Source organism: Stegostoma tigrinum, chromosome 2 (assembly GCF_030684315.1).
Source record: "Stegostoma tigrinum isolate sSteTig4 chromosome 2, sSteTig4.hap1, whole genome shotgun sequence".
Taxonomy (NCBI): Eukaryota; Metazoa; Chordata; class Chondrichthyes; order Orectolobiformes; family Stegostomatidae; genus Stegostoma; species Stegostoma tigrinum.
This window is the reverse complement of record NC_081355.1, coordinates 153450943-153469428: the sequence shown is the minus strand read 5'-3', so window position 1 is coordinate 153469428 and position 18486 is coordinate 153450943. Positions and strand designations below refer to the sequence as shown.

Below are 18486 nucleotides of genomic sequence, written 5' to 3'. Positions count from 1 at the left end.
AGAGGACACAGTTTAAATAAGGGGTAGGCCATTTAGAACAGAGTTGAGGAAAAACTTCTTCACCCAGAGAGTGGTGGATATATGGAATGCTCTGCCCCAGAAGGCAGTGGAGGCCAACTCTCTGGATATTTTCAAGAAAGAGATAGACAGAGCTCTTAAAGATAGTGGAATCAAGGGTTATGGGGGTAAGGCAGGAACAGGATACTGATTGTGGATGATCAGCCATGATCATAAAGAATGGTGGTGCTGGCTCAAAGGGCCGAATGGCCTACTCCCGCACCTATTGTCTATTGTCTAATTAAGCTGCTGTGTCAGTAATTGATGCTAGTGGTAGTTCATATCTCAAGCAACAATTAATTGGCCTTTTCTTTCTATCCTTGTCTGACAACCTCAGGGTGGAACGGGGCGTGAAGGGATGAAGGAAGAACCACCAGTCCGACTCTTTCAAGTCCGCGGCACAGACGAAGTGAACACCAAAGCCACCGAGGTGCCTGCCCGCGCTTCCTCGCTCAACTCCAATGACATCTTTGTCCTCAAGACAGAGCAGACCACCTACTTGTGGTGTGGAAAGGTAAGCAATCTGTGACTAGCTAAGTGAAGGGCGCACAGTGTGAAGGGTACAGGGCATGAAGGGAGTAAAGAAGTACAAAAAAGGGGTGTGATAGAAAACCCAGATCAATCTTATTAAATGGGGGAGCAAATACAAAGAGCAAATTGGTATATACCTCCTGTTTCTCATGTTCTTTTCCCAAGTGTACATAATTTAGGATAAGCTATGTCCCATTTAGAGCAGAATGTTCTGCTTAGGGCTGTGGAAGCAGACTCAGCAATACCTCTCAAAGGAAAATTGGATAAACACTTCAAGGAAAATGCAGGGATGAAAGGAAAGAATAGGACGGTATTTAACGTGTTCCCATCACAGGTTAAATAAAGGGTGAGCCCAGCAGATATTTACAACATTGAAAAGGGCACTAATTATCTTAAGCAGGGTGTTCAGTCTCCATTATAACTGTAAGTCCCACCTCTGAGAGCTTCTGGCAGTTGTGTGATCCCAACAGCGTCATTGGGAGTGGAAGCCATTCCTAGAATTGCAACAGTCCCCCAGCTCTGAGGAGCCAGCTCCAGAGTTGGGGTGACCTGTATCTTGGGGTGGAGTCAGTTGTCACCAAAACCAGAATGCAAGGAAATTTTGGGTCTGGGGTAGACAGATCCTCTCATTGAGGAGCCAGTGCCCTAAACCCAGCTTCCTCCAGCATTCTTGACTCTCCTCTGGCTTGTTGTCTCTTTCCCAAACTCTCTCATTCCCTCTCACATGCTTGCTCTCTTTCTATATGTCTCTCCACCCTCCCCTCGCCATACTGCCAAAAACCCAGTCTCCCAACTGCACCATTTCATGCAGGAAACATTCCCCCAATGATTTAACCAGAAATGGCAGAGGCCCTTAAGTGGTCATTAGTTGGCTACTTAAGGACCTCAAGGGATCCCGAAGTGGGAAGGTCTGCAGACCCCTCACCCACACCCCCCATAAAATTGAGGCAAAGGCTGGCAGGGAAAATAAATCTTTTAGGCCCTCCCATTGAGCCGCTAATGGGAGGACAGTTATAAATTCTACTCAAGTGTTGCATGCTATGAGCTCTGAGGGAGTATATAGTCAGGTCTGGCCAAATTCTGTATAATGAGGCAAATTGAAGCCTCCGTGGATATCTGAGGTAATGAGGGAACTGACGACAACTAAAGAGAATTTTAAAATCAAAGTTTTATAACTGGAAGCCAGTGAGCACTGGGGTGTTGTATGAATAGGACTCAGCGTGAGTTGGGAACTGAGGAGCAGTGTTTTCAATGAGATGAGTTTTACTGAAGAGCTATCTTCTTTTTTTCTTTGGCCGGTTGTTCCAGGGCTGCAGCGGCGATGAGCGGGAGATGGCCAAATCAGTGGCTAACAACCTGTCAAAGCGAGAGAAGCAAACAGTTCTGGAGGCTCAGGAGCCTGCAGATTTCTGGGCAGCACTGGGAGGGAGAGGGCGTTATGCAAGCGACAGTAGGTAAGAACCACCCAGACAAGATCAAACGCAGGGATAGCTGTCTATAATTGTACGACATTGTCTCAGAATTAAGAAATAAGCAGTTACAATTACAGCCACCAGTTGGCTTAGTGACTTCTTAGGAAATGGATTTTGTGATGCCTTATTTGCAAGCTCTCAATTGATCAGTGTTGGTTAGCAATGCCTCTCTTTCAGTTTCTCTCACTCACTCTCTAGACCTCATTCTGTGTTGATCAGTGACGACTGTTTCTCGACGTCACTGGTCTGTGATTACTGAATTTAAATTACTGTTGCTGTTTGGATCTCTCTCTGTGTTGGTCAGTGACAACTCTTTATGTGAATCCAAGGTTCCAGGAAGAAGAATGTGATTATGACCCTCGCCTCTTTGAATGCTCCAATCAGACTGGGCGATTCATCATGTCTGAAATTTATGACTTCACTCAAGAGGACCTTGATGAAGATGATGTCATGTTGTTGGACACATGGGAAGAGGTACAAACAGTTTTAGAAATTATTCACTATCATTACAGATTTGGCTAGCTCAGTTGGCTGAGTGCCTGGCTTGCATATCCTGCTGCGGTTACCATGAAGGGCTCTCCCCACCATCTCCCCTTCACCTGAGGTGTGGTGACCCGCAGATTAAAGCATCACCAGCTGTCTCTCTAAAGGTATTTACCTTTACTGACTACATCAGTTCCATAGAACCTCAGAAAACAGTGCATTGCACGAAACCTTTTGTCCATTAACCCAAGGCCCTTTTACATGTGTTGAAGAATGAGATTCTCTTCTCTACCACTTTACTTGAAGATGACAACTCATTTCAGAAGTCGTCTTCATAGGTCTCGGACCTTCCCTACACCAAGATAGTGAAACTTATTGGGAACATTGATCTTTCAGTCAAATGTGGAGCTGTCTGATCTACACAGGATCATTACACAGGAGTCCTGAGCTGGAACCCTGACTGACTGATGTCATCTTTATATAAGGGCTTCTGGTGAGGAAGCAATGGTTTTGTGGTAATGCCTTTAGACCAGTAATTTAGAGACTTCACTTAATACTGTGAGGACATGGATTCAAATCCCACTATGGCAGCTAGTGGATTTAAATTCAATAAATAAATTTGGATTATAATACTAATCTCAGACTCCTCACATCAACAGTGGTGCTGTGATGCCAATTGTTGTAAATATATAGGGAAAGAAATCCTTCAACAACATTGCTGTGGGACTGGAGTCACATGTAGGCCAGACTTGGTAAGGACAGCAAATCTCCACCCGTAAAGAACATTAGTGAATTGGATGGGTTTTTATGAAATTGTTTTCATGGTCGCCAACATTTAAGAATAGCTTAATGAACTCGGATCGTCAGATTGATCGGAACCTCCAGATTACTACCCAGTGCTTCATTCTCCCTGTACTACCATATATGTATTAGCTGATTGGCCTTTCCTTTCTCCTTAATGAGTTCTCACTCTTTCGTGTAAATTCATCTCTGCTTTTTGCCTGAATCACTCCATGAGGTATCCAATTCCTCGTTTGTTCTCTGAATTACAAAATTTCTCCTGAATTGCCTGTTAAATTTACTAGTCACTTTCCTTTATTTGTGATCTAGAGTTCTCGTCTTCCCCACAAATAGAAATATTTCCTCCATGCTTTCTGGATGGCACCCAGTTGTAATAGTGGAAATCTCAATTGGATCACCCCCACACATTTGCAGGAAAAGGGTGTCATTGACTGACTGCAGCACTAATACCTGAGGACTTAAGAAACAGGAGCAAGGGTAGACTGTATGACCCTTAAAACCTGCTCCACCATTCATTAAAGTCATGGCTGATCTTCTACATCAATACCTATTGTTCAAGAACTTTTTGATCTCCATCTTGAATATATTCAGTGGCTCAACTACTACTTGCTGTCTGGTATAAGAATTCCAGAGATTCATGAACCTCTTTATGCCTTATGGTCTAATAAATTTTTATTCATCTCAGGCCTAATGGGAACATCCTAAGGGGAGATGGTATTATTACTAGAGTCAATGATCCACAGAGCAAAGCAAATGCATGCACAATTAATTAGGATTAATTAATTGCAACCTTGTCTCGGTGATGATGACTCCCATGGCAACTATTATCCATTGTTGTAAAAATCCATCTGGTTTATTAATGGTGTTTAGGGAAGGAATTCTGCCAAACATACGCAGTCTAGCCCACGAGCGATTGCTGATGTACAGCAACATGGTTGACTCTTAACTATCTTCTGAAGTAGTCCAAGCAAGGCACTGGTTTCAAAGGTAATTAGGAAAGGGCAATAAATGTTGGTCTTGTCCATGAACCCACATTCCAGGAAAGAGTTTAAAATAAACTGGCCAACTTTAATCCTTAGTTTTCATCCCTTATGACTCAGTTCTCTAGGTGGGGTGCGGGTTCCTCTCAGCATCTGAGGAAGGGTCACCAGACCTGAAACGTGAACTCTGATGTTTTTCTTCACAGATGCTGCTAGACCTGCTGAGCTTTTCCAGCAACTTCTGTTTTGCTCCCCTCAGCATCTGCCCTGTCAATTTGTGCAGGAATTTTAAGGGTCTCTGTGAGATCACCTTACATTTTTCTAATTTTCAGACTCACCCAATCAACTTGATCTCTCTACACGGCATAGCTCTGTCATCCTCAGAATTGATCCATAATACTGTCTCTAATTTCATGAAGGAAGCTGCCAACGTCACCACAGTTATAAAGGGCAGCCTTCCCCCACCCCTGCAACCCTTGGTATGTTACAGTCTGAGGGTTTAAAATTTTTAATGGACCAGACCAGACCAGACTCCTTCAAAATACTTTAGGAAGATAGCCTAGACTTTAACTTTTCCTTATTTTTAAAGACAAATATAAAGTGTCTGCAATACCACTGCTCAAACTGCTTAACTAAGCAAAACATAATTTATGTAAACACTGCAGTTAAAACACAAGCAATGAAAGAGGAATTTAAATTAACAACTCTATTGGAACATTGACAGAATAATAGGTACAGTAACTATTACTGATTAACTGTTCCAATGTAGTAACCATTCCATAAACACACTCCTTGGCAGAAAAGGAAAACTAAGATTCAGATTCTCCCATCCAGAAGGAAAAAGCATCAAGAAAAAAATCAGAGACAACAGCAGCCTGGACACATGCACTGAAGCTTCTAACTCTGTTGAGACCCCAGTAGCTTCTGATGCTACCCAGAAATGCTGACCTGTAAGATGTGACCACACCCATTCAGGCAGCAATAAAAAAAATGCCAAGGTCTCTCAAGCTGTTTACTCAAGTGGTCTTCAGTAGCCAGCTTGTTACTCGCTCAATCTCTCTCAATAGAAACCAAGCCTAAATAAGCTCTTAAAGCTACAGCATTGTCATGACTTACCTTTATCTTTTTATGGCGTTCTCTGTTTTGTAGCTGTTTTTGTGGATCGGCCGGTCAGCCAATGAGTACGAGAAGAAACAGGCTGAGATGATGGCACTAGAGTACCTTCAGACTCACCCAGCTGATCGGGACCTGGATACATCCATCATCACCGTCAAGCAAGGCTGCGAACCCTTGACTTTCACTGGGTGGTTCAATGCCTGGGATTCGCATAAATGGAGCGTGAGTCAAGCATCTCTTACAGGGAGCCACTTGTTGTGTAACCTTTGAATTTTGAGCACCATTGACTGAAAATAAATCCTTCTTCCCCTTGTTTTGTGAAGGCATTGGCCCAGATTATTCAGAACGCGGACAGTTGGAGGCCAATTGCATCTTGAACGATGCGTATCGGGACCCTTTTGGATGTCTGATCCACTGATTCTGCAGGAATTGCCTGGGAAGTTTAAACTTCCAGAGGGAAATCACCCAGACCTGGAAGTCGTTTTAAAAAAAAGTCTCTGACTCTTGAGTTTGAGCAGTTCCAGCTCATTTACCTCAATGGTCAGCCAGGAGAAGGTAGAGAAATTGTAGTGGAGTCAGATACTTTAGAGACTTTTAAGCAACTCTTGGATAGACACACGGAGGATAGTAAAATGTAGCATAGTTTGATCTTAGTATGATAATAGGTGGCACAATATTGTGGGCCAAAGGGCCTGTACTGTGCTGTACTGTTCTATGTTCTATGTGTTCTAATTGGCTCACTATAAAACTGCCCCACTGACTGAACACCAATTCCCACTGCCAGTCCCTTGCAGTGATGCCCCTCCCAAGCAGCTGACCCAACCTGATCCCAATCATATGACTTCTCTCTAATCCAAAGTCCCAGACAACCACTTCCCACTCTGTCCTCGCACCCTGCCTCCTCTCCCTTTCAAAGTGCTTGTGGAGCCCACAAACACTGAAGTATGACATTTAGTATTCATCAGGGTTTAGTCTACAGCACAGATCAGATACATTCCAAATGTTCCAGAGGCCCAAATTGGAAGCCCAAGAGAAATATGGAATCTGGGGGAAGGACAAGAAGAAAGAAGCTGAGTGACAGTCTGACTCCTCAAGAGCATTGACAAGTATTTCCTAACACCTTCACTCTATTCAGTGTCCTCAAATAGTAAAACGATGAATTAACTGTTACTTTTTATTTAGGATGTTAAGGCTTATTTATGTGCCTTTCCCCTGAAGGCCTTGGCTATATTCATGAACCTGATGACGCAGAAAAAAGCCATTAAGCTCATCATATCTGTGCTGGCTCTTTCAAAGAGCTGCCTGATTAGTCCAATTTCCTTGTCATTTGCCTTTAACCCTGTAAAATTCTGTGTTTCAAATATTTTTTGTAAGTTATTTTTAAGCCCTCCCACTAACATTTTCAGGCAGAGCATTTCATTCATGAGATGTGGGTGTTTACTGGCCAGGGCAGCATTTATTGCCCATCCCTCGTTACCCTTGAGAAGGTGGTGGTGAGCAGTCTTCCCGAACTGCTGGAGTCCACATAGTGTAGGTTGACCCACAATGCTGTTAGGGAGGGAATTCCAGGATTTTGAGCAAACTACCAAGCCACTGTTAATGGTGGAAGACAAAATTCCCCACCCAGAATACAGTTTGCACCTTTGCCACCCTCAGTGCCTCCTCTAAGTGTTGATCATCTCGAGGAATACTGATTCATCAGTGAAGAAGGACATGGTAACCAGCAGGAAGGACAGTACATGGTAACCAGCAGGAGGTTTCCATGATTAACCTGAAGTCGTGAGACTTCATTAGGTTTGGAATCAATGTTGAGGACTCCCAGGGCAACTCCCTCCTGACTGTATACCACTATGCTGCCATCTCTTATGGCTCTCTCCTGCTGGTGGGACAGGACATGTGCAGGGATGGGTGATGGTGGTATCTGGGACATCTGTCTTCATGATATTCCATGACTGTGACTGTGTCAGGTTGTTACTTAACTACTCTGTGAGACAGCTCTCCCAATTTTGGAACGAGGTCCCAGATGTTAGTAAGGAGGACTTTGCAGGTTCGACAAGGCTGTTTCTGCCATTGTTTGTTTTTGTTTTCTGGTGCATAGGTCGATGCTAGATGGTCTGTCCAGGTTTATTTCTTTGTTGAGACTTTGTAGCAATTGTTATAATGGCTGGCTAGGCCTTCCATCAGACAGAAGATACAGAAGCTTAAACACGAGCAAGTTCAAGAACAGCTTCTTCCTTGCCTTTATTAGATTGATGGATGGACCCCTCTAACTTCAAATAATGTTGATCTTGCTATCGCTGATCTTGTTTTGTGCACCTCCTGTGCAACCATAATCTGTATGTTTCACGGTGCCTAAGTACCCTATAATTTTTATGTCCTTGTTTGCTATGATCTGCTTGTACTGCTTACAAAACAAAGCTTTTCACTGTATTTAGGTACATGTGACTACAATAAATCAAATCAAATCAAAGTTGAGAGTCAACTACATTTCTGTGGTCTGGAGTTACATGCAGGCCAGACCGATATGAAGGACCTTTGGGAGCCAGATGGGTTTTTCTGACAATCGACACTGGTTTCCTGGTCATCAATAAATTCTTATCTCCAGACTTTTTAAAATTAAGTTCAAATTCCACCATCTGCCACGATGCATTCGAACTCAGGACCCCAGTATACTGGCTGTATTTCTGGATTAATAGTCCAATGGGGATAGCGCCAGGCTATTGCCTTCCCCACAAGTCTCTGCTGCGAAGGGAATGATCCCTTTTTGTATGACATCATCAGGTAGTTGGATATCTCCCTGCCCCACTATGATTCCAGTAAGTTCTCCTGTGTTCTCTCAAAGTCCTTCTCAAGCACCATCGTTCCTAAAGCAGTGCATCAAAATGGATGTTATCCTCCAGTCAGGGCCAAAAACATTAGTTAACACAGGCTCAACAGAACTTCCTTGCTGCAGTGCTCTAATTTCGTCTATAAATTCCAGGAGCCCACAGTTTTGTTATCAGCCTTGTCAGGGTGTCCTGCTACCTTAAATGCCTCATCTCCAAACACAGTGAATGTCCTTTATTGTCACATGTACTCTATCGTAGAAGTACAGTGAAAAGCTTTTACAATGTCCACCCCATATGGGTAGCTTATCGAGCCATTGTCTCTCCTCATTCTTCCTACCCTGGTGCATGATTTCACATCAGTATACAGATATTGCCTTATTGTTATTATTGTAACTGGAGTTTGGTCTCTGAGTCTGAGGTGCGGTGTTGATGAGCTATTCAGCATGGAAGCATACCTCTTTCCCCCCTCTGTAGGTGAGAAAGTGAGCAGGCTTCTTACACCCCAAGAGAGATAGTAAGAGCTGCGGATGCTGGGGTCAGGGATCCCGACCTGAAACGTCAACTTTCCTGCTCCTCTGATGCTGCCTGGGCTTCCTCCAGCTCCACACTTCGTTACTTCTTACACCCCAAACCTGGTTTTCAAAGCTGTTATTTCAAGGAAGGCCACCAGGAGGGGTATCTGAGCCTTCCTTCACTAGACCTTTTGCTATAAAGCTAGCAGTTGTTTCATTCTGCCTACCCCCATACTACCTGTTCCACACATTCACCACACTTCATCCAGTCCATCAGCAAAGGCTCAGAGCATGAGATTGGCCTTGATTTAGATGTGAATGGACAGGAAAATAACTTTGCCTCTCTCTTTTTAGGCTGGGAATGGAAGTCCCTATGATCATATGAGATATAAACTGGGAGATGTGTCAGGGATCACTCAGATCTCTGTGGTGAGTATTGCCAGTAGTTTGTTTATTATTTATCTGTTTTCACCACAGATCAGCACAGAGTGTGACAATTCCGTCAGTAATGATAGTACTCCTTCTGTCTAGTCTTGGGGTTCTCCAAACTCCAAGATGGGGCAGGACAGAGGATGCTGGAGTTTGAGATTAGATTAGATTCCCTACCGTGTGGAAACAGGCCCTTCGGCCCAACAAGTCCACACTGCCCCTTGGAGCATCCCACCCAGACCCACCCCCCTATAACTGTCACACCCTGACCACTAAGGGGTTCAATTTAACATGGCCAATCCACCTAGCCTGCACATCTTTGGACTGTGGGAGGAAACCGGAGCACCCGGAGGAGCCCACGCAGACACGTTTGATGATCTGTACTGAGATTCCTTCACACCTGCAGAAAGATGGAGGGAGAGAGAGTGAGCAAGAGACAGAGAAGGAAAATGGAAGGCATGAAAAGTTTGGGAAGGAGGAAGAGAGAGAACATGGGAACATGAGAGACAGAGATAGAGAGAAGAAATGGGGGAAGGCAAGAGATAGGGAGAATGAGAGACAATGTTGGGAGACAGAGAGTGAGAAAAGAAAACAATACCACACTTTGAATTGAAGACTGGTCAAAATCGCTAAACACAAAAGCCCTATGAACAAACTCCCAAGATCGGAATCTTACTGGGATGGGCCTGCTCCTGGACTCCTGATTATACTTCATTCTGCTAATTATTTACATTTTCAACAAAAGGAGGCTATTTTTCTTTTGTAACAAGATATTTTTCTTGCACAAACACATCCAGGACCTCAATGACATGAATCTGAACAAAAAAGGTCACAGTCCTGCGACATCTTCAGCTTTCTCCCATCCCTCGGCCCCTGCATCATCACCCTTTGCCGCCCAAACGCCTGGAGGCGCCAGAGCGGCACCTGCCACATCCTCTGGACCCACCGTTGTCAACGGGAAGGAATATTTCCCACCGGAGCTACTGATGAACAAAACACCAGATGAGCTGCCCAGGGGTGTGGACCCCGAGAAGAAAGAGGTGAGCAAGAAATGGTGTGCATTACAGAGGATGATAGATCTGGGAGTGAATAGGGGCCAGTCATTGAAAGTGATTGTTAAACTAAGTGATTCTTGGTAAGTTGAGGTGGAAACTGGGAAAACCTGGCATCAAAACAGACCATTCTGCAGGTCAGGCAGCATCTGTACAGTGAAACAAAGCTAATGGCTGGACTTTTGCTAATTCAGGATAACTTTCATGCCCTTTAACTTGCAGAAGCGTAGGAAAGTCGGGATGATTGGATAGCTCTTTCAAAAATGCTAGTGCACAGGTGCTGAGTTGACCAGCCTTGTCCTGCACAGTGAGGTTGTGTGAACCAAGATGAAGGCAGGGAAAGAGATAGGTTGGGCATTATTAACTAGTGCCCTGCCACTGTCACTTCTTCCCACCAGTTTCTACTACTGTCACCTCTCTGACTTAAGCATGCCATTTGTTTTTGTTACAGCAACATTTGTCTGATGCAGACTTTGTGGAAGTGTTCGAAATGACGCGGGAGCAGTTTCACGAAGCCCCAATCTGGAGACAGACAATCTTGAAGAAACAGAAGAACCTTTTTTAAAGTTTCCGAACTCTGTCTGGGCTCCGCACCATCTTCGGTTTTAATCAACAAGATTGTAGGGCTCTGTGGAGGGCAGGCGGGGTCAGCTGGGGCTGGAATTAGAAAAATAGAATCCAGACATACATATATTTTTTTCTTTTGCAAATTTCAAGCTCTTTGTGCAATGATGCAGATTCTAAAAGGTCAGTAATAATATAGTCTACATTTTACTGGAAGAGTGGTGAGCAGATCCCATGAATGCTCCAAGATCAAGGAAAGAAAATAGTCCAAGGAGAGATTAGCAAGTCATTTTGCTGCTGGAAGTTCCCAGATCTGCTTCACTGATCCTGTGAAGACTTTATTTGCCAAATATCTCAGCATTAGAGCTGCCTCAGGTTGCTATATGTGCCATTACTCCAGATTAATTACCATCAATAGGCTGTTGCCCAGTACTATCTGTGTTCACTGCTCAGTAGAGTACTGAGCCAAATGGGTTGAGCTCATGGAGAGGCATTGGGGGAGTGAGATGGGGCAACATGAGGGAATGGGTGGGCTAGTGAAGATTAGTAATTAAGGGAGGGATCACACTCCAACCATTATCAAAAACTATCCAATGACAGTGCAAACATTTGCAGGACATGGAGACCCCATCTAGCTCAGGCACGATGACCTACAATGTCAAATGTCATTTGTGGTCGTGGGTGATGTCCCAGGCTCTGAACCAGTCTCCAGGTTTGAGTCCCACCCCAATACACGATGGCCAAGGGAAGTGCATTCATAATGGGGCCAAACACGTTGAGTATTAACATGTGAATCCGTCCAACATCTGCCAATAGCAGGCAGTAAGAATGGTGGGATTCCTGGACAGTCAAGTCATGGAAAAAATGTTGGATCTTCCACTGCCCTCGTCTGCAGCTCCAAGACGACAAACATTATTGTAAATGTGAATGTTGCCTCCCAGCATCGGCTCCCTAAATGAGCTGCCATGCCCCATCAACACCACGCAGTCAATAGGCAGCTTGGCACCCAAGTCATGTGTGTGGTGAATGGTCACTGGTGGGGGAGGCACCAGAGGGGTGACCACCATTGTGCCAGCCACCCTTAGGAATCATAACCTCAGCAACAAATCAGTGCCATGAGTAAGAAATAAAATGTGAAATGCAGTGCGCACGAAACAGCAAGATAATCCAGCAGGAAAGATGGCAATACGATGTGTGCTTCCTATGAGCAGCCAGTCTACTTCTGCTTGAGCCGTTAGTTTAGAAAGAACCCCAAAAGCGGCTCTCAAGCTGTAATATCCAATGTCATTGATTTCACTCAGTTTACTACTTTTCCTTTTGAGTTTGTATTCTTCTTTTCTTCTCTTTAATTTGAAGCTGTATTTGGGAAGATTAAGATAAACGTGTAAACTTTACTGGTTTAGACAAGAGAGGGAGAGTCCTCTGAAAGGACTGGGCTTATTGAAGAAGTTTTGTTTTGTCCAATTTCCAGGTTGGATTGAAGGGTGGGCAGAGTGCGGTGTTAGAGGTGCACAGAAAAGGAGAAATGGTTGCCGTGTGTTCATCCACTACAGGGCACGCAGTCCTCTCCAAAAAGAGGAAAGACAATGGCAACAGGTCTGGGGTGCACCATCAGGTCTGATAAGATGCAGATAATCTCATTGTCTCGTGAAACGGGATTGAGGGGCTGAATAGCCTGTTCTGTCACCTGCAATTACCCAAACAAACCACACAACCTCACTTGGAAATTTTATCTGTTCCATCATGGTGGCTGGGTCAAATTTTGGAACTCCTGGCCTAACAGAACTGAGAATGTCCCTACACCATATGGACTGGAACAGTCCAAGAGGCAGCTCACAACCACCTTTTCGGGAAAATCAGGAATGGGCAGTAAATGCTGGTCCAATCAGATCCACAACAGAGTCACCAACTCAATTAGACACTTTTTAGAGGTTTAAAACATGACATGCCCTCAATCTTGCCATTGGTCAGTCTTCCATGGAAAGTGGGTAAGCATTTTGCCTTGCAATGGGATTTCTCTTGATTGTCAATCATTTTTAACTTGCCCCCATTCTCCTATAATTTTATCATGGAAGAAAGTATTGCATGTATAAAGTACTGTTCATGACTACACAATGCTTCAAAAACTTCTTACACTCATTGAAGTACTTCCAAAATGTTTTCACTTGTAATGAAGTAAAACATTATTTAGAACTGTTTGAGTTTTCTTAGTGAGATTGGTCATTTCTGGAGACTTCAGGCCACTATTAGAGAGGTGGTAAGTCCCATATATCAACCACATTGCCTATTAAGAAGTGCCAATTTATCGATGCTTGAGGACAAAGGGCCTGTTGCAACACAGTTGGCTTCCAGGTGCCATGGTTACTTCATGGCCATCTGACAGGGGTGCTGGTCAAAGGGCATGGGAGAGGACACTTCCAACTCTGCTTATCCCAGGCAGTCAGGGTTTCCCTCAGGGAAACCTGCACTATTGGGAAATGCCTATTGCTAACTAAACTCTGCTTTCTCCTCCTTTCCCTCTCAGCCGATCTGAGAGGTTGATATGACTACAGGACTAGTTTTGTGTAATAAAAACATTGACAATTAAAATGTTTGTTATGGGTTTATTTTTAGGTACTTGACCAAGATTTCTCCTTCCCCTTATTGAATCAGCAACAACTTGTAACGTATTTTTAACATTATAAATGTTGCAAGGTGCTTCACATAAGTGTTATAAATCAAAACTTGACACTGTAGCACATACCTCCCTGACAGTATTGTGGGTATATGCAAACCCAATGGACTGCAGCAGTTCAAGAAGGCAGCTCAACACCATCTTCTCCAGGGCAATTTGAGATGGCCAATAAATGCTGACCAGCCAGTGATATCCACATTGTGAAAGAATTTTTTTTAAAGCATATTTAAATCATATAGTCAAACATTTGGTGAAAGGGTAGGTTTTATGGAGGCTGCTAAAGGAGGAAAGTGAAGTTGAAGCTGAGAGGTATAGGGAGGTATCCGGCCTCTTCACTGAACTGGTGAAGTGATTTAATTCAAGGACATGCAAGAGGCCAGGATTAGACCATTGTCACAACCACATGTTATGTTATTTGTGACTTTGATAAGACCATGGCAGGGGTAGAAACCTGATCAGAGGGGCTATATTCAAAAACACCTGGAGAGGTAGGAATGGATTTGAGACAATGCGGTCAAGGGCTTTAGAGAATTGAAGGTGGGACAGTAAATGTGCCAGATAGATAGATAAAGTCAAGGAATTTTGTTTGTAAAGATGATGCTACTCACTGTCCAAAAGGAGAGAAGAACAGGATTCATAGAGAAACAACCAACAGAAATGACTAACATTGGGGCCAGATGGGAAGTCAGTGATTTGGTGGGAATAGGATTGACATGGAGAGGATAAGGGAAGGTATTTGACAAAGATGAGAGTTCAGGTCTAGGTCAATGGAGTTTTTTGGAGGAAGGAAGGGATTCTACAGAATGAAACAACACAGAAGGAGACCATTCAATCTATTGTGCCAGTGCTAGTTTTTGAAAAAGCACTCCCAATTATTGCCATATCACTTGCTGTTTTCCCATAGCCTTTAAATTGCACCCCTGCCACTATTCATTTAATTCTATCCTGAAAATTGCTATTGCAGCTGCTTCCAGATTGTAAAGAGATTTCTACTCTCCCCACTGGTTCTTTTGTCAATTATCTCCAATTACTGTCCTCCTTTCCATCAGGAGAAACATTCTATAATAATTCATGATTCTGAATATCTCGATTTTGTTTTTTTTCCCTGAGTTTTTTAAATAGTCAACTTGATCATTAGGCAGCACCATTACTTCTCTGACCCTATTTCCAGCAATTTCACATCTAACCAAAGTAATGTCCCTAGACTAATGGACAGATACATGGGCTAGTTGAGTAATGTGTTCAAATTCGAAAACGGTAGCTAATGAAAATCAATAAAACAAGTCTAGAATTTAAAACTTCTTGTTTAAAACCCTGTCTGGTTCATTAAAACTGTTCGGGGAAGGAACCTCTAACCTGGTCTGGCTTACATGCGTTTCCAGACCCACAGTAGTGTGATTCATGTTGAACTGGCCTCTGAAATGACCCAATAGGTCACTCAGTTTCATATGAATTAGTAAGAGTAACATGTCAATAGGTCAGCAAGAGGTTTTTATTTAAAATGTTCAATGCTACGCTGTCAAAGCGGATAGAAACATAGTAAGATATAGAAAATAGGTGCAGGGGTAAGCTGTTGGATATCATGGCTGATCATTGCGATTTCAATATCCCACTCACTTTCTCTCCATATCCCTGGATCTCTTTATATATCTAATAACTGGCTCTAACAGTTTTCTGTGGTAGAGAATTCCACAGGTTCACAACTCTGAGTGAAGAACTATTTCCTCATCTCGGTCCTAAATGGCTCACCCCTAATTCTTAGACTGTGACCCCTAGTTCTGGACATCACCAACATCGGGAACATTCTTTCTGCATCTAGCCTGTCTGGTTCCATCAGGATTTTATATGTTTCCATGAGATTGTCCCCCCGTTCTTCTCAATTCCAGTGAGTACAAGCCCAGTCGATCCAATCTTTCCCCATTGACAATCCTGCCATACCCAGGAATCAGTCTGGTGAACCTTCACTAGACTCCCTCAACAGCAAGAATATCCTTTCTCAGACCAGAAGACCAAAACTACACACAATACTCAAGTTGCGATCTCACCAAGGCCCTGTATAACTGCAGCTAGACATCCCTACTCCCTATACTCAAATCCTCTTGCTATGAAGATCAGCATGCTATTAGCTTTCCTCACCACCTGCATGCCAACTTTCAGCGACTGTTCCACCATGACACCCAGGTCTCACTGCACCTCACCTTTCCCTGAACTGCCTCCATTCAGATAATAACCTACCTTCCTGTGTTTGCAACCGAAGTGGATAACCTCACATTCATCTGTATTGTATTGCATTTGCCAAGTATCTGCCCACTAGCCAGCCTCTTAGCATCCTCCTCACAGCACACACTGCCATCCAGCTCAGTGTCAGCTGAAAATTTGGAGATATTGCATTCAATTCCTTTGTCCAAGTTGTTACTGTACGTTGTGCACAGCTGGGGCCCCAGCACTGAACCCTGCGGTACCCCACTTGTTCACTGCCTGCCCCTCTGAAAAGGAATAAATATTTCATCTCTCTGCCCCCTGTCTGCCAATCAGTTCTGTATCCCTGTCAATACATTACCTCTGATGCCATGAGCTTTAATTTTGCTTCCTTATCTCGTGTGGAACCTTGTCAAAAGCCTTTTTAAAGTCTAGATACACAACATCCACTGATGCACCCTTGTCCAGTCAACTGGTTACATCCTCAAAAAAATTCCAGAAGGTTTGACCACTGTGATTTCCTTTTAGTAAATCTATGCTGACTTACACCAATTTTGTCACTGCTTTCCAAATGCTCAGTTATTATATCCTTAAAAATTGACTCCAGCATATTCCTCACCACCAATGTCAGGCTAATCCACCTATAATTCCCCACTTTCTCTCTCCCTCTTTTATAAAGGGCAGGGTTACATTAGCCACGCTCCAGTCCATTGAAACTCTTCCAGTCTACAGAATGCTGGAAAATGATCACCAATGTGTTCACTATTTCTATAGCCACGTTCTAAAGTAGTCAGGGATACAGAGCATCAGGCCCTGGGTATTTTTCAGGTTTTAATCCTATCAAATTTCCCAGTATCATTTCCTGACTAACAAAGAGTTCCTTCAGTTCTTCCTTCATGCTTGACGCTCTGTCCCCTAACGTTTCTGGAAGGTTATTTGGTGAAGACAGATCCAAAGTGGTTATTCAACTGAGATAATGGGAACTGCAGATGCTGGAGAATCTGAGATAACACAGTGTGAAGCTGGATGAACACAGCAGGCCAAGCAGCACTGGCCTGCCATCTCTTTTTGTCAACTATTGTATTTACCTGATTCCAACTGTTAAGGGAGCTCATTTGTCTTCACCAGTCTTTTTCTCTTCACATATCTATAGAAGCCTTTGCAATCAGTTCTTATGTTTTCCACAAGCTTACTCTCATATCCTATTTTCCCCTTCTGAATTAACTCTTTTGTCCTCTGCTGAATTTTTAGTTTCTCCCAGTTACAGGTTTGTTGCTTTTCCTGGCCAATTTATATGCCTCTTCTTTTCCTTCATAGATGTTAAACTTAAAAGTGTCTTTCTATTTGGTTGCTCACTGGTAAATATTAAAAATCCCACGGACTAAATTGAAGTGCAGAATATTCTGTGTCCGAGTCAATATCCTTCTGTCCATCAAACAGATCACTGTTTCCGTTTGAAGCAACATATATTGTTATGAACCCAGTTGATATTAAACAATTCAGATCCCGGAATGAAACCTGGCTCGATAGACCCTAACTTTTTTGTATATCGTAGCAATCAGCAACTGATCATGGCCAAAGAGTCTGCCAGTGTACTTTTAACACACACAAAAAATTATTAAAACAAGAAAAAGAATATGGACTATATTACACTAGACTTTAAAAAAAAATCAGGGCTATTCCATTACACACACTAGAAAAGCAATCACTAAAACTCCAGCAAAGAGGCCTCATGATGTGCACTGATCAATGAACTAATGTTTCTTGCTTAGGCTGAAATAACTGCAATCTATTTCATTTGGTAAATTTCCACATTCATTAGTTGTTTTTCTTAAGCTGCATTTTATCCTCACTGAGACATTTTTTAAAAATGCAAACTAAACTACTTCACGTGAGAGCAAATATGAGTTCACTAAACATAGTTTGCAGCAGTCTTGCATGACTTTTTACTGGACAGCTTAACCCTTCTCCAACCATTGGCATACACACACACTGACTGACTATGTTCTAGATTTTATTGTCCATTCATGCGCCCCTAGACTGCTGACACTAACAGTATTTTTCGATCTATGTTCCCCATTAAACTACTAACCCACACTCCATCTTATCATTTCGATGTTTGTAAAACCTCATTAAAAATGTATGTTAATGGGCCTCCAGACTCCTTGGTACCAAACTAACAAGAAAAGCTCTACAAAATGAAACAAGACTCTTCCTAACACACAAAGTACAAAATATAAAATTACACATTGCTTCTAATAGCACTCAAAACATTTGCTTGAGACACAATGTTGTAGATCCAAGATTTACATGAGACTAAAGCACAAAATGTAGCCTAATGCTCCCAGGAAAGTACTGAGGGAGTGTTGTACTATTGGAGGTTAAACTGGGGTCCTGTTTCTCCTCCCAGGTGGGCATAAAACAACTAAAAGCACTATTTTGGAGAAGAGCAGGTTTTCTGGTCAATATTTATACCTTAATGAAGATCAGTGAAAGCACTTTGTCTTTTCAACTTCATTCAATGGGATGACAGCATCATTGGCTAGGCCAACATTTATTTCCCAGAGGGCAGTTAAGAGCCAAACACATTGTTGTGGGGCTGGAGTCACATGAGAGACTAGACCAGAGAAAGGACATTAGTGAACCAGATGGGTTTTCCCCAGCAATTGGCAATGGCTTCATAGTCATCATTACAGACTTTTTATCGAATTCAAATTCCACCATCTGCCAAATTGGGATTCAAATCAGGTCCCCAGATACTACCTGGGACTTTGGATTAGTAGTCTAG

General features: G+C 43.0%; 1 protein-coding gene across 5 annotated transcripts in view; it reads left to right on the top strand.

The window, feature by feature from the left end:
* vill (villin-like) overlaps positions 1 to 13414 on the top strand; it is a 158400-nt gene extending 144986 nt beyond the window's left edge. For all 5 annotated transcript variants that reach the window (XM_048558282.2, XM_048558267.2, XM_048558290.2 and 2 more), the window contains exons 14-20: positions 395 to 571; positions 1897 to 2042; positions 2390 to 2534; positions 5474 to 5662; positions 9135 to 9209; positions 10007 to 10249; positions 10713 to 13414. In XM_048558282.2, the coding sequence (XP_048414239.1) occupies positions 395 to 571; positions 1897 to 2042; positions 2390 to 2534; positions 5474 to 5662; positions 9135 to 9209; positions 10007 to 10249; positions 10713 to 10826 (1089 nt within the window). In that variant the 3' untranslated portion in view covers positions 10827 to 13414. The remainder of the gene's footprint in view (positions 1 to 394; positions 572 to 1896; positions 2043 to 2389; positions 2535 to 5473; positions 5663 to 9134; positions 9210 to 10006; positions 10250 to 10712) is intronic.
* Positions 13415 to 18486: the final 5072 nt, after the last annotated feature.